This window comes from Eimeria acervulina, genomic scaffold (genome assembly GCF_000499425.1).
Source record: "Eimeria acervulina Houghton genomic scaffold, Eah_scaff20, whole genome shotgun sequence".
NCBI lineage: Eukaryota > Apicomplexa > Conoidasida > Eucoccidiorida > Eimeriidae > Eimeria > Eimeria acervulina.
This window is the reverse complement of record NW_013550063.1, coordinates 83,236-98,960: the sequence shown is the minus strand read 5'-3', so window position 1 is coordinate 98,960 and position 15,725 is coordinate 83,236. Positions and strand designations below refer to the sequence as shown.

Genomic DNA, 15,725 nt, shown 5'->3' with positions numbered 1-15,725 from the left:
ACACACACACACACACACACACACACACAGAGAGAGAGAGAGAGAGAGAGAGAGAGGGAGAGAGGGAGAGCCACATGCGAAGTGCATGTGCACAGAACAGGGTCCTGGGAAGCAGCGCCAACATTGAGGGCAGCAACTGCTCAAGGGATGATGCAGCCCTAGCCGGGCTCCGAAACCCCGTTTTGGGTCCTACTGACAGGTGCCAGGACGTCCTGTGGTGCTCATTAAACGCGTGTCTGTCCTGCAGTTCGCAGCTGCAGATTCTGCAGGAGAGCGGCCCCGGACCTTGGGGTACCGCCACCGGAGGTCGGGGCTCCATCCTAAACCGTCAGCTCTACCTACACCCTTGGCCCTATTCCTTATATCCTAATGAAAGCCTTAGACCCTTGCGCCCAGACAAGTGAAACCGGCGAAAGTATGAGCCCTCCCTCAAGCTCTTGAAATTGATCAGAACGGGACAAAATGGTATGATAGGAAGAGCCCGCTGGCGCTCATGGTGTTGTTGATGCTGTTGGTGAAACCGATGCTCCGTTCGTTGAGCTGCTTCCAGTGTGGGGCGGTGCTGGGAAGCTTTTTTAAATTGTGTGATATATATTTCGTTGAACGAAGGCCACGAGAAAGAAGTGGCGTAAGCAAAGCCCCAGCAGTTCCTGGTGCCCAGCGTAAAGGCGCCAGTTTGCATGCGCGTTGCAGCCGCTGCAGCTGCTGCTCGGTTGCTGCTCCTGCTTGGGCTAGCGCTGTATGAGCGCCTCTTTGAGGTACAGATGGGACTGATGTCACGCTAGACTACTGGAAAAGGCAGGAGGATTGGCCCTGCTGCTTCCTATGGCGCAGCAGCAGCCGCTGCGGCAGCAGCAACAGCAGCAGCAACAGCGCCGTAGTCTTTTTGTAAAGTTTGATGGAGGCGCAGGATTCCCCTGTCAGGGTCCCCCCTGATGGAGGCTTATCATGGCGAGCTTTGGAAGAGTGCAGAAACAGCAACGGCTGTTGCTGCACGAGTATCTGCAGAAGCCAAGGTAGCAGCAGCGACAACTACACCAGCATGCCCGCCAGCATCTGCATCTGCAGCCGCCGCGACAGCAGACCAGATATCATGGGCATTACACTGGATGGTGTATGTGGAGGGTCCGATGAGCAGCCTGGCGCCTCGGTGGCAGTACATGAAGCCTCTGCTGCTGGTGCTCGTTCAGATACTGCTTCCACCGCTGCTCTTGCTGCTGTTTGCGCTCAAGCTACGCCATTGACGCCCGGCTGGTTAGGCGCAGTGCGAACTTCCCTATCCTGTAAAACGGGCGACAGCCGGGGCCGGGGCAGCTCGCCGCTGTCGTCTGCAGCGGCAGCCTGGACAGCGGCGAGGGCTGTTGCAGCATCCACTTCAGCTGGAGCAGCCGAGGCCATAGAAACGTTGGCAGTCGAGAGGGCAGATTTGCGACCTTTGAGGGGAAGGGGAGCAGCAGCGGTAGCCGCATCAACAAGACATGTCCCCGTGGGGTCGATGCCCCCTGCAACTCCCTTTCACTGCGGCAGCTACGAAGGTAGAACCCTCAGCCACCACACCAGCAACGTAAAAGGCTGCAACGATGGCACCAGTAGTATTAATTACGGAAGTGGAATCTTCAACTTTTGCTGTGCCCGAAACATCTACGACAGTATCAATTGCGCCGGCGGCAGCAGCTTGTTCAGAAGCAACAGTTGTAATAGGTCTGTCTCTATGTACCGGCTGCCCGTCAGCATGAGCCATTTTGCCGCTTGCAGCAGCAGCCCTGCTTCGGCTGCTGCGGCTTCTGCAGCAAGCCGTGAGCAGCAGGTAGCGCTGCACGGTTTGAAGAGGCACTCTGACCCGCGGGAGCTGCAGATGCGGCAACAGCAACAATTCCAGCAAGGCGAGAATGAAGATCCGAAGATGCTGCAGATTATGCGCACCCATGCCTTTTTGCATCTTACTAGCGGAGCCGTTGCAGGTGAGGGCTTGCGACCTCGAAACACCTACACGCTAAACCGAACACCCGAGCCCTTAAGGCTAAACCTTAAAGCCTAAGCGCTGCTTTGGCACAGCGGAGGCCGTAGGGACTAAACATTTCAGGGGGTGGACATTCGGGTGTAGAATAGTGCAGGGTATGGGGGTTAGGGTTTAGGGCTTTTGGGTCAGGTTGTGCGCACGTAGGTGCTGTCTCGCGCACCGCCACTGCTCCGCTGGACCGGGTGAAGGTTATGCTGCAGTTGCAACCTTTTTCGGTGCCGCTAAGGCAAGCAGCGCGAGTCATTATGCAGCAGGAGCTGTCAGTCAAGGCTGCTGCGGCATCTGTGGCTCCTTCTGCTGCCCTGGGTGCCGCTGCACCGAGCAGCAGCAACGCTAGCAGCAGCAGCAACAGCAGGGGCAGAGAACAACGGTCTCCGCAACCCGCTAAGTCAGACGGACGAGCCCCACCGCAACAGCCGCATCAGCAGCACGGGGTGAGACCGGCTGTGCGGTATGCATCGGCGCTCACGAGCAGCAGCAGCAACTGTTGCAACAACAGGAACAGCAGCACGAGCAGCAGAGGCCACTTGCTTTTGGGAGGTTGGCGTGGTTTCTTCAGAGGGAATTTGACGAACTGTTTAAAGGTTGTGCCGGAGACAGCTGTCAAGTTCTATAGCTACGACATCTGCAAACATGCGCTAGCCCACAGAAAGCAGCAACAGCAACAGCAACAGCAGAAACAACAGCCACACCAGCAACAGCCGGCGGAGCCAGCAGAACCTCACTTGCAGCTTTTGGACAGGTTCCTCTGTGGGGCAACGGCGGGTCTGTGTGCGCAGCTACTCATTTACCCTATGGAGCTCGTAAGTATCCCAGCATCCACCCTCAACCCTTTTATACTCCAGCGACCGCAAGAGGGATTGAGCGTTGCGGGCTCAGTGTTTAAAGCTTGTGATTTATAGTCTGTCGTTTACCTTTTTTTTATGTGTATGCAGGTGAAGACTCGTTTGGCAGCTTATGGGCCGGGGTGTATGTATACCGGAGTGCTGCAGTGTTTTAGGGCGATTTACAGAGAGGGTGGCCTTAGGCGTCTGTACAGAGGTGTGGGGCCTTCTTTGCTGGGCATCATTCCATATGCTGGAATCGACTTGGCTGTTTTCGAGACACTAAAAGAAGCTTATGTCCAAGGAGTGATTATACCCAAACAGCAGCAACAGCTGGAACAACAGCAGCAGCTGCTGCTGCACGCAAAGTGCAGCAGCTGTAACCCCAAGAACAGCCCTGCCGGGATGGTGTCCTTTGCCCCTGGTGCAGCAGAAGCTGCAGGAGCAGCTGCATCCGCTGCTGCGCCTTTGCGAGGCCGCTGCCGCTGCGATGAGAGCAGCGGCAGCAGCGGACTTCCCCCCGCCTCGCCTCCGGCTGCGGTGCTGCTCCTAATGGGCGGCTGCAGCAGCCTCATTGGGCAGGTCTTGGCGTACCCGACGGCGCTGGTGAGGACGCGCATGCAGGTGGACGGGAGCGGAGGTCAGCCTTTGCTCTACCGCAATAGTGCAGCAGCGGCAGCAGCGGCCATTCGCCAAGGTGGGTTCAGAGGTCTCTACAGAGGTCTTCAGGCGAACTGCTGTAAGGCCCTCCCTGCTGTATCACTTTCTTGGATTGTCTATGAGAAGATGAAATACGCCATAAGCAACTTCGAGAGGGATTGGACCCAAAAAGTGGAGCAGCAGCGGCTTGCCGCACGCAACAGCCCCTGAGGCAGACACTGCAGCACCGGCAACCGCGCTGCAAACAGCAGCTGCAGCGGCGGCGGCCACACGCCCTCCCAAAGCAGCCGCTGCAACGGCTGAAATCGCAGCTGTTGAGGGGCAGGGGCACTGGGCTCCTGTCAGAACCCCGCAAGCATGAGAAACGCACCTCTGCAGCAGCAGCAAGTGCTGCTGTTGCTGCAGCCTGGGCAGTAGCTGCTGCTGCAGTAACGGCTGCAGCTGTTTTATGGTTGCCGCCGCTCCCTAGCAGACACTCTGTTCATGTTGACGCATGGCACCTAACAGGCGTATTTTTTGGGAGGCAGCGCTGCTGCTGCCTTCAGCAGCAGATGTCAGCCGGCCCACCTATACATCCGGCGCTGCAGCACCAGCAACAGCCTTAGCAGTTCTTGCGCCTTGAGGTACAAACCGAGGGAGTAGTGGCACCCACTTCCAAAAAATGGCCGTACGCTACCGCGCAAGCAACGGCACCACCTGCTGCAGCCACGCTGCACGCGGTTCGCAGTAGAAGTGCTGCATTTTCCTGCACTGCAAGTGCGGAAGGATGCAGCAGCAACGGCCGTATCTGGTCAGCAAAATACCGGGAATAATGAACGACACGGAGGGTTGGTGGCTTCTAGGGAAGCCTAAGGAAAAGTGCTACTAAGTGCAGTCAGTCTGCTGCTGGCCCGCAGCGTTGCTGCTGCTGCTGCAGCCGCAGCAACGTGACAATGGGAAGAAGTCCCATGCGAGGGACAATGCACTGATGTGATGTGCTACAGCTGCAGCAACAGCTGCTGCTACTGTGCTCGCCGCCGGCGATACTGCAGCCGCTGCTCCCGTCTCCTGCTGCAGCTTTTGGTTCCCTGCTGCAGCAACAGCTACTGCGAATATCCTGACACGGACAAGTTGGCCAAAACACCACTGTCTGTTGCAGCAGCATCAGCAGCACGACGCGCTGCTGTTGTGTGCCACTGCGATTTGCTGCAGCAGCAGCAACGACGGGGCGCTCATGCTTTCTTGCTGCTCTTCGACTTCTTCGCTGGTGTCTTTTTTGTGGTTCGTTTCTTTGAGGCCTTTTTGCCCGCCTTTGCCTTATCCTGCTTCGCCTGGGTCTTCCTGATGGTCTTTTTTACCTTGGGTGCTGCAGCTGCTGCTGGAGCAGCAGATGCAGCACGTGATGTTTTCCTGCCAACGGTGGTGCTGCCCTTTGTTGCAGCAACCTTAGAGGCCTTCTTTCCCGGGGACTTTTTGGGGGCCTTCCGGGCAGACTTCACACTGGGGCGGGCTGGAGCCATCTTGCTGCTGCAGTTGCTGCTGCAGTTGCCGCTGCAGTTGCTGGCGTGAGAGGTGGCCTGTCCTGTGCGTCCGGTGCCTGCTGCGGCTGCAGCAACACCAAGAAAGAAAGAGACAAGAAATTACAGAGACAGCAATGAGCTATAAAATGTACTTTTGTTTGTGACGGCCTGACATCGTTCTCTGGGTCGTGGTCAGGGGTGCCGCCGCTGTGCTGCTGCAGTGTCTGGCTAGCTGCTCGAGAGCTTCCTACTTGCATTGGAACAGAAATGTGTGTGTTTAAAAGTGTGTGTTTCCGTAGTGTGCCAGTACTAGCCTATACACTGCCGATTGCTTCCCCAACTATCTCGCTCCCGCAACACACGGCCACTCGTCGCCCCAGCGGTCTCCAGGGCTGACCCCCCTCGGATATCTGTGGATTTCTGCTGTCTTTTCTGCCTAATTCTCCCTACTCCTCTATTTTGTTTAATTTTAACGGGTTTCGAGTCCGCATTAGCAGATCTAGCCGCCGGGGGAGGCGGACGTCTCCAGGACACCTAACTGGCGCAGACAGTTACTATTTACTCAACAACCTACTGAAAAGCGGCACGTGCAACGGCCAAGTGAAATTAGCGTGCTTCCAGCATTAATGTAGGGGCGTCCAATAAAGGAGCACTGACGAACACTGTGTTGCTGCACCGACATCCGCAGCGAAGTGAAACTGCGTGAAGTTGGTACGCGTACCTGTATTGGCATGCAAGGTGCCTCCTAGGGGACGAATAAGTTTTTAACAACTGTCCGCTGTGTTAGCATACGCAGCAGGAGAGGCTTGTTGTGCGTGCGCGTGGGGCTGCCTTGTAGGATTAGATGCAGCAAGGTGAGGTGCAGCTCACGACGGCGAGCTCCTCTCCTCACCACCCCCAGGCCCTTAGCCACTGTGCCCAGGACTCCTGGGGATGGAGGGTAAGTGCCCGTGCTTTTTAGAAAATCTCACATTAACTCCTTGGGCTCCATTGCAACTTACGACCGTACGCGGGTACGATCTCGTACTCTCGTTGCAGGCGCAGCGGGCAGGTAGGGTGAAGCATGTTGGCGTTGAGGTTGGGCTAATAATTTTCAACTATTTGTGTTTAACAATTGCCTTTACTGTTATTCCATGCATTACAGAAGTACATGAGCGCGCTCGCCTCCTCCAGCCACTGTATTCCTCGGGGACAAGCTGCAAGAACTCTGCAAAGTACTGGTGTAACGGCGGAGATTCTTTTCGCCCCAATCAAGGAGGGGAACACGGACTGTGGCCATGCAACGAGGGCCCTCAATCTCACTTGAGAGCCGTAGTGAACTGCAATAGCTTCAGAATAGTTCGGGCTGCCGGGGGGAGCAGCTAAAATCCGTTCCTGTCTCCAGGCGTCCCGGGCGCGACAGCACGATGGCCTTGTAGCTCATATTGAGAGGTGGCCTGTGTCTGTTGGAACGCATCTTGTTGCAATTAGTGCTGCAAGACAGCCGCAGATGCAATCATGCACAAGACTCATTCCAGTGCATGTGCTAACACAGTAGCCAGTTTACAAACGGTTCCTTGTCCATCAGTAGCCAGCTTGCGAGCAAGTAGAACTACATGGGGCAACTCTAGACACACCATGCTACATATTTTCCCCTCCCTCCCCAAATGTCTCCCCCTTATTACATCATGGGGCAGGCAAAGTTGGTACGCCTACCTCGGCTTGCTCGCATACTGGCTACGGAGGGCCAAATAAGTTTTTAACAGCTGTCTACAGTGCTAGGACATGCAGCACAGGCGGCTTGGTTGAGCTTCCGAGTGGGGTTGCTTTGCAGCACTTGCAGCACGGTGCGTTGGAGGTCTCTTGGTAAGACGCCATTTCGCAGCAGCTCCGCGTTCTTGCGCCTCTGCGTCCAGGAGGCATGGGTATTGGAGGGGAAATCAATTGCGTTTGAGAAATGGGGACTGTCTCGAACTGCAGTGGAGTCAAGGAGTTTTTTCAAGCCTTTGACTGCAATGCACTTGCAACGAACGGTCCTCAGGTGTGATCGACGACCCTCGCTATGCCCCTACCCCCAAACAGCGCACGCGCTTGTGTTCCTTGGAGCCCAAATAATGATTGATGCACCGAGGGAGAGGAAGGAGGCTGCGAGACAGGGCAACCCGAAACACGGGAAACGAAAAAAAGGGCTAGCAGCACATGTCTATGGTGCCAATGTTTGCTGAAGCAGCTGTCGGGAGCATCTCACCACCGCAGCCGGGGCATGGACATTAATGAGTTAGGCGATCTGCGCGCTGCTCCAGGGGTGGTAGCCTCTCGTTAGTGACGGCGTCCCAGCCTAAGCAATAGTATGCAATGAACTGCCGCCAACGCGGTAGGCAAATACGTGTGAGGGGGGGCCGCACAGCTGCAGAAGGGGGCGCACGCATTAGTATGAAAGCAGTTGAAAGTGTTTTCGGTGGCGGCGCCGAGCTAGCATACGTAGAAGGTGGTGCGCAGGCCATAGTGGAAAAGTAATTGACAGCGTAAACAGCGTGGGTATACAGATACAGGCAGCTCTAGGCAGCTCTACACACGTGATACACCAACATTCCCCAAAAAGTTCTACGCAGCAAGCATTTTAGCTGTGCTGTGCATGTAGTCGCCTCCCTGAGTCGAGGAGGGAGTGCTGACGCTCTTTCGCGCAGTCGATCCGCTGAGACCCACTCGGATCTTCGGCTTCTTTTGGGTAATTATCATCATATTCTAGTTCTACGGGGCCACTCTGCATCGTTATGCGCGTGTAACGCGCATCTCATTTCCGTCTAGTTGCTCCTTCGCTGCAATGACGCTGCTGCGTTGTTGTAAAGAGAACTCGGGAAAAATCAGGTCAACGTGTAATCGTTTGTAAGCTAATAATGCGGTGACGTCGCTAAGTTAGGGCAAGTTGGCAGTGTAAGCCAAAGCGTTGACTGGAGAAAAATCTGCACGATATCGTTTGGTTTGGTTTCTTGCCTGGTGTTCGTGTGCCCTCTTCAAGCATTCCTGAGCTACTGCAAGCTGTTTGTGGAAGTCTGCAGCTGCGGCCATTCGGGGCTTGCTGCCAACTACTAGATCCATCTTCGAGCCAGACAACGGTGTTTCGGTGCAGACGAAGAAAATCAAGAAACAGTGATGAGCCTTGAGTGGAAGTTCACTACAAAATACCACACAAGTTTTATGCTGACAGGTTTTGCTAGACCCTCTACCTCTTGGGGGGTTTTGGTGCTCTTGCTGTGTTCGATATCAAACTGGGTCATGAATTCGCATCCCAGAGCTCTTAAGCATTTGCGGACCTCCCCAGGTACGATGTTATCTGGAAAACCATAAAATTTCCAGGCAAGTACCTTGAATAATTATGCCATTGCCTCTGCGGTTACTGAATTCGAAAAGGGGATGAAGAGCGCAAATTCGCTGAGCCTAGCCACAACGACGGAAATGCTACCACGTTTTGACTGATGGCAAATCAACTACGACGCACATTAAGAAATCCTCCAAGACCCGTTCGCAAGAACACCGATTTAGGGGTGCACCCTTTCTCGAAGCTATCAGGGTCCACAGGAGACAGGCAAATTCTTTGAGGGCTTCGGCAAAAGGCAGATAGCCAAATATTACCCAGGGGAGAGGGCCCCCGACGGAGATCATTGCAGCAGTAGTCTCGAGATGCTGCGGAGCAAGAAATCCGCCTGTCTTAACGTCTGGATCCTGGAAGAGGAAAGTGGTGAAAGACAGACAAACAATACGCGCTGAGATGACTCTGCATGCACAATTATCAGGCTTGCTTGGAGTGCACCATGCTCTTCCGGTTGTGTTGAGCATTTATTGGTGCCTCCATCATCTCTGGAACATCACATCTCAGGAGTGCCCCACTGGGAACACCAGGCGTCACTGAATAGGGCCACATGTAGGGCCTTTCAAGGCCTATCAAGGATAACCAAGGGCTACTAGGAGCGCCTAGGGGAATTCAAGGGACGCTGGCAGATCCCATCACGGGTGCAGTGCAGCTCCCCTGAATTTTGGTCCTGCCTGGTAACCTGTTGACTGTCTCTTGCTCAGTCTCTAGTGTCTACTCTCCCCTGACTGGTACGTGCAAGCTATGTAGTGTGACACGGCGAAAAGCGAGGAAGGGCCTTCGTCGAGTAACGAGGGAATTTCTACTATGTTGTTGTCAAATTGTTTGGAAGCCATTTTGTCTGTCCTATGGTGGTGTCTGCGACATAACACCTACTGACATGACAAGTCGTAGTCCACTCTACGCTCCGCCGTTTTGTACAAACCAAGACATAGTGTAATGGACAAAAGTTCTTGCCTGCTCTTCTATGCAACCTCTGTCTATTTTCGTCATTTTCGTCTGCAATCTCTGTCTATTTTCGTTAGCACCCGCTCGCGCAGACGCATATGCAGCCGACGCATATGCAGCGTACGTTGGCGCTCCCCTTATTTCTTTCCTGTTTCCCATGGACTGCCATAGTCTGGACGTCAACTAAATAGACAAGTGTAACAGGGAATGGGAACAGTTCGCAACTCCTCAGCAACTGCCGGAGACGGCAGCCTTTGTGTCCCACCTATGTGGCGCTCTCTGCTGGCTGGTGGATTGAACCTTTCCCCTGTGCACACTGAAAGCAACACATGCACTTGCTGCTGCTGCTGCTGTCGCTGTTGCTACTGCATCTCCCTCTTCGAGCTCAGCAAGCGATGGCTGCAAAGGGACATTCAAGGGCTGGAAAACGCTTGCGCGTGTTTCCCTTTCGCATGCCCAGACTGGTACGGAACGATGGCGGATACGCCGCTGTCAGCAGTATCTGCTGATAGTGCCACCATTGCTGCACATATGACTGCAGATTTGCTAACGCCTTTGCCTTATTCACTTCCTTGCAGCTGTTGTTGCTGTTGTTGCTGTTGTTGCTGCTTCTACTGTTTCTGCTGCTACTGTTGCTGTTTTCATGGTGCAGCTGCAAGTGCAGCCGCTAATGGCGCCGCCGCTACAGGCAGCAGGCAGCAGGGCTGTAGTCAGCGAGTCTGCAACGTAGCTACTGCACCTCTCAAGAGGCAATCAGAATATTCCGCCTCTTCAGCTCACTAATAGAAAGGAAAGGCAACCAAGTCTGTAATGCTGCTTGGCTTGGATGCCGCAGCAGCAGAGACTCTTTGCTGTTGTGCAGTAGGAACACAGTCGCTCCTGCGGCAGCTTTACTTGAGTTAAGAGCACTGCACCCTCTCCAGCCACGGTGCCTACGCCGCCAATTTTGAAACATGCTATGCATGTTTCAAAATGGGAGGCCCACTAGAGCAGTACATGCTGCTGCAGGTCAATTCCACTGCAACATAAGGAAAGGATAATCGCTCTGAAGGAACAATAAAAACCGAAAGTGCAAATGTTTCTGATCCTAACAGCAGCGGCAGGAACTGCTGCTGCTACTGCTCCGCCGCTGCTTCTATTGGGTCCCGGGCACCCATGCAGCGTCTCTCTTTGACAGCTCTGCGGCTGAGACGTCCCTGCTTCTCTTGCGTTGCTACGATAAAAGACTGCCTCGCCGTCGATTGCTGCTTCGGCAACTGCTTCTGGTGGTGGTGCTGCTGGTGGAGCTAGAGCTGCTGTTGATGCTGCTGCGATGCTTTAGGAGCTGGTGGTGCCGTCTTTGAGGTTGGGGTTGTTGCAACTTCTGCTGCCTCTGCTGGTGACGAATGGGAGCTGTGGGGTAAACAGATGCAAAGGCTTTCCCTGAACCCAGATGTGACGCTGAAATGCTGCTGCTGCTGTTGCTGCTTTTGCTCCGCATTGATGCCTTCTGAACGCCAACACTGCCGCCACTGGCGCGCCGACGAAGCGTAACAGTTGGTGCGGTTCGTCGTTGCCGCAGTACCTGCTGCTGTTGGTGGTGCATCCTCGGATTTTTTGCTGAGCCTTGTGCAGCCTCTTGCTTAATGCGGCCATTCGTCAGCCTCTTCGACACAACTGCTGCAGAAGCAGCACCAGAAGCAGGTGCTGGTTCCACTACAGCAGAATCTGTTGATGCCACTGCTGCTGTTGCTTGAGTAGCTGAAGGATTGGTAGCCGCAGCGGCGGGCGCAGGCTCATCGGGCGCTTGCTTCTCCTTAGCGTGTAACTGCGCAACATTAGCATCAGCGGAAGCAGCAGCTGCCACTGACGCTGATGTTGGTGCATCGAGATTGCACGCAGTACCAGCAGCAGCACGAGCCTTGGGATCTGCCAGCAGCAGCTGTTGCAGCACGGTGTCGGTGACGAAGCCACCGCAATAGAAGAGGACCCGTTCCCAGAGCCAAGGAGATGGCAGCTCTGTCTCCCACCCCTGTAGCACCACGCAACAAAAGTCTGAGACAGAAGGAAATGCATCGAGGCAAAGGAGGCAAAGCGCAAACCAAACGACACCAAGATAAGACGACGAGTTGCACAGCCCAGCGGACCCAAGTGAGCAATAGGGGCTGCAAGCATCGGACGCAACGACGGGAAGACACTTCGCCCCAATCACAAGCAACCACAAGGAGACAGACGACATCTGACAAACAACTGTGAAGATAAATGCCAGCAAGGCTCCAGACCCACGCTGATTCAGCCTGCGTCGCTCAGCTGCATGAATGAGGCAGTGACGCTGCTACTCTTTCTCTATCTCCATGCCCGCCTGCCGAGGCACGAAAGCGAATGGAAAACTCACGGGTTCAAACAGGCCGCGCTCCGTGGCATACCGAAAGATGCGAGCAAGCAGACAAGCGAAACCCAAGCCATGATTCATATACCTGCGAACAGTGGCAGCCGCAGCAGGTGGAATCTGCTCCATGGAAAAGCAAGGATAGTACCCGAAGGAGCATCACCACTGGTACTAGCAGCACCACCGCTATGAGCAGGAGCAGTAGCCGTAAGGGAAACAGGAGCAGCAGCAACATGCAGGAGCAAGGGTTGCGTCTAGAGTAAGGCACCACGTCTGGGGAAAAGGCAGTGGGAAGCTAGCACAGGGGTTGCAAAAAACTAAAATGGCATCAGCGATGGCAGAAATAGCCAGGAAATAATAAAGGAAAGAGACTGAGCGTCTATTCAACCAACCGGAGGTGTGCCAACTCGTGGAAGAATATTCCGAGCTGCGTTGGCAGCTGCAGTAACTGCTGAGGCTTCTGTAACTGCCGCATGCGAATTCGGATGCAGTACGACCACCTGGTGGTGGCGGTGCTGCTGCTTGCAGCTTCGGCTGCTGGGCGCGCTTGCGGATCGGTGTTGCTGCGGTTCCTACTGCGGCCCTGGAGCTGTAGCTCATCAAGTCGCTCTTTTCTGCAGACACACCACATGACGTTGCCTACCCATCCCTTCAACATAACAGCAGCGCTGTTCATTGAGTCCGGCATTCCTCCTCTCAGTACAAATGCATTCAGAGGCTCCAACCAGCAGCAACAACAAGCGGCGGGGGTCTTTCGTGTGGCAGGATAGCAGGCGGGCAAAGGCAAGCAGACATCAGCTGCAGTGCTCTACTTAGGGCAAGCTCAAGCTGAAAAAGGCTCAGGCAACACTTGCATGCTGTTTAGGGGCTTCCGAATGACTGATCCCGCCTTCCGGTGCAGCGGGTGTTGTTCTGCCAAGAAGAAATAACTGCACTCGCGAGAAAAACAAAAGACAGATAGTCAAATGCGTGTCTTCCTGCTGCGCCTTTCGGTTAGTGCTAGCAAATTGAGCTACCCTGGACTAAATACAAACGCAAGCATAGAGACGGTGTCACAAATGGGGAAGAGAAAGGAGCACAGGCAAAAGTGGTATAGGAAAAGTAGGGTTCAAATGTGAAAAATGGAAGCAGAACAGAAAAGGCACAGGGGTAACAAGGAAGTCCTCCACCGCAAACCATTAGTCTTAAGCCCTACACCCTAAACACAAGAGGGTGGGCGCTAAAACCGCACGAACGACGAACTATACATCCTGGGAAGGAATCCTATGCACGAAATCCACAACCGTCTGTGCAAAATACGTGAGCTTCAGCTAAAGCACCAGGATATCTTAACCCTTTCCCTTGAACTGTAAGCCCATACTATTCGCTATATGCTATGCACTACGCCCAAGCTCCAAACCCCAAACTCTAAACTCTCAGGCTCACCGAAAGCCGAATTCCCTGCAGAGGGGAATACCGTATTCGCAGTGGAGTCTATGAATTGAAGCAGCAACCTCTCCTCTGTTTTTTAATTCCACTGTAACCCCATTCACCTGCGCACACTCCAAGCCCCGTACCCCACACCGTAAACCCTGTACCCTGTACCCCAAACCCTAAAGTATAAGGCCTGGACCTAATATCGCAAGATATAAGCCCAGGCAGGTGGCAATGCAGTTCCCAAAGCCCTAGCTGGTCCGCGGCTGCGCAACGAAAACCTTGAACCCGGGGTCACAACCTTAACAGTCAACCCTACGTCCCATCCCCTACACCCTCGCCTTTGCAGATTTGAAGGTGTAGTAAGACCCCTCATCGAGCCGGCATTTCCTTGCAACTTTTTCTGCTCAGAAGGTACACCCCAGACATGGAGACAGAAGACACGCGTAGCGGAGAAGGCACAAAGAGATGAAACCCATAAAAAATGAAAGCAGACACCAGCACACATGAGGTGATTTGCATGGGACACTGAACAACCCTTCAAATGCCCTTCTGAACTCTGTTTGTGGCTCTCTTTCCTATATATGAACCGTCTCCTTGCCTCCCTGAATCCTAAGCTTTCTGTCTCTGACACATACTCCACCTATCACTGCACCATCCAGATGCATGGTCGCATACGGAGTGGCTGGGGATCTGCTGCAGTCAAGTTAACTGGTTGTCGCTGCTGTGTCGGAGCCTTTAGCTTTTGCTGCAGCCTCTGTTGCTGCTGGCGTTGCAACTGCTTCTCCTGCATCCGAGCTCGGGCCAAGCGAACCTCCTCTTCGGCCCCCCTCATCGCTCTTGCAGCTATTGCAAGCACCTCGGGCGGCAGGTCCGGCGTGTGGCTTTTGCTGCTGTTGTTGCTAATGCTGACGCCAGTTAGGTACTCTGCAGCTCTAGGAGAGAGACCGTATGGCCCTGCTTCAGCTGTAGGGTTAGGCAGCAAGGGTGAAGCAGCAGAAGCCGCAACAGAGAGGAAGCTGTTCGGATGCTCATCCGGTTGTTCGAGACGTTGCTCTGTCCGTTGTTGTCTTTGCTCTTCTTGTTGTTGCTGTTCCTCCCATTGAGTCTGGAGACAAGCTGTAGTGGGTTGTGGAGAGGGCGTGCAGGAGGGGGTTGCACCAACTGACTGCTGCTGCTGGTATGTGCTGCTACTGCTGCTGTTGCCGCTACTACTGCTGGTTTTGCCACCGCTTGCGCTTGCCATGTAGAGACTTTTTGCAGGGGGCAGTGAGTGTCGGCTGCTTTTGGTGAGGGGAAAAGACCGCAGGCGGTGCTGTTGGCTGCTGCAGCCGCTGCTGCTGTTGCTGTTGCTGCTGCAGCTGCTGGCAGTCAAGGAGGCCCTGCTAGGAAGGCGCAACCCGGATATCCCAAGTTCAACGCAACTGCCGCTGTTGCGGCTACTGCTTATGTTACTGGGAATCAGGGTACCTCCACTGGGCAAGGCAGTCATGCTACTGCGGGCCTTTAACGAAAGGTTCCCGCGCAGCAGCTGGTGCGGGGGCTGCACTTGGGGTCCCCAACTCCATCGTAGGTGCCAGCGGCTTCCTAAAGAGGAGACAAAGCGTTTGAGTTGGGGAGAAGGCCCCCCATGTGGGGGTTTCTCTCTCTGAGACCCCACAGGCAGGGTAAGCGATCCCTCGGACATGGGGTCAGAGGCGCAAGAGTTGCTGCGGGGCTGTTTGCTACATACTGGGGCATATGCACACTTAAAATACTAGTGTGCGAGCATGTCGGCTGGGAGTTGCGATAAGAGGGCGAAGAAAAAGTCAAAGCATTACTGTCCGAACAACAGCGCCGTGGGCGCCTTCGCGACTAGCACTAGGGTATAGGCTTCAGGGTTTAGGCTTCAGTGAAGTTTGCGGTCTAGATTTTCAGGGGTGTCTGCACAGGCGTCGGCCCCACACGGGCTGTCGAGTGAATGGGCTAGGCGCCGGTAAGCCTAAACGCTGAGCAGTGAACGCTAAACTCCCGAATAAGCTTGCGACACATGAACACCCTGTGCACCAAGGTCTCCGAAAGAGCAAAGAAGCTAAAGAGGAAAAAAAGCAATGTGTAACCGATGAACTGTCTTGAGCGATGAGCAGGCTAAAGGGAACGACCGTGTCGAGGGTCACTCAGTCAGTGTGACTGGATGAGTAGCCTTGGCGGCTGGGGCGTCAGGATGGGGAAGGGACAAAAAAACCAAGTGAAAAGAAAATGAAGCTAAAAAATTCATCCAAAGAGAGGCGCGCATGCGCTGCTGCTGCAGCAGCAGTCACTGCATCACCAGCAAGACTCTTCTGGCTAGCTGTGAGGCCCTCTTCCGAGCATCGAAAGCAAGGGCTCTCTTCTGACAGGGACTCCAGTTGGAATGTGCAGGCAACAAGACACAACAGATACAACTTACCAGATACGGAGGCAGAGGAAAAGGCAGCAGAACAAATCCCGTAATTAGAGGAGGGAGTTCAGCGAATCCCGCCCGGCACGAGTAGCCGTACAAATGCCTGAACGAAGCAGCAGCAGCAGCTGCTGCTGCTTGCCTGCTCAAATGACAATCGGGGCAATAAAAAGGGGTAAAAACGCAAGGCCGAGGGCACTTGCGTTGCCCATCGGCGCGAATAGC

General features: G+C 54.4%; 2 protein-coding genes across 2 annotated transcripts; one reads left to right on the top strand and one right to left on the bottom strand.

Annotated features, from left to right (window-relative positions):
• Positions 1–1,732: 1,732 nt before the first annotated feature.
• On the top strand, positions 1,733–3,714 carry EAH_00005120 (mitochondrial carrier domain-containing protein, putative; the record flags this gene model as incomplete). Its single annotated transcript, XM_013396683.1, has 4 exons — positions 1,733–1,961; positions 2,150–2,471; positions 2,580–2,823; positions 2,956–3,714. The coding sequence occupies 4 exons, from the start codon at positions 1,733–1,735 to the stop codon at positions 3,712–3,714; spliced, it is 1,554 nt and encodes a 517-aa protein (XP_013252137.1).
• Positions 3,715–10,513: 6,799 nt separating this feature from the next.
• Positions 10,514–14,768, bottom strand: EAH_00005110 (hypothetical protein, conserved; the record flags this gene model as incomplete). Its single annotated transcript, XM_013396682.1, has 5 exons — positions 10,514–11,518; positions 11,675–11,756; positions 12,061–12,282; positions 13,201–13,246; positions 13,760–14,768. 5 exons carry the CDS (start codon positions 14,766–14,768, stop codon positions 10,514–10,516), a joined length of 2,364 nt encoding a protein of 787 aa, XP_013252136.1.
• Between the last annotated feature and the right edge of the window lie 957 nt (positions 14,769–15,725).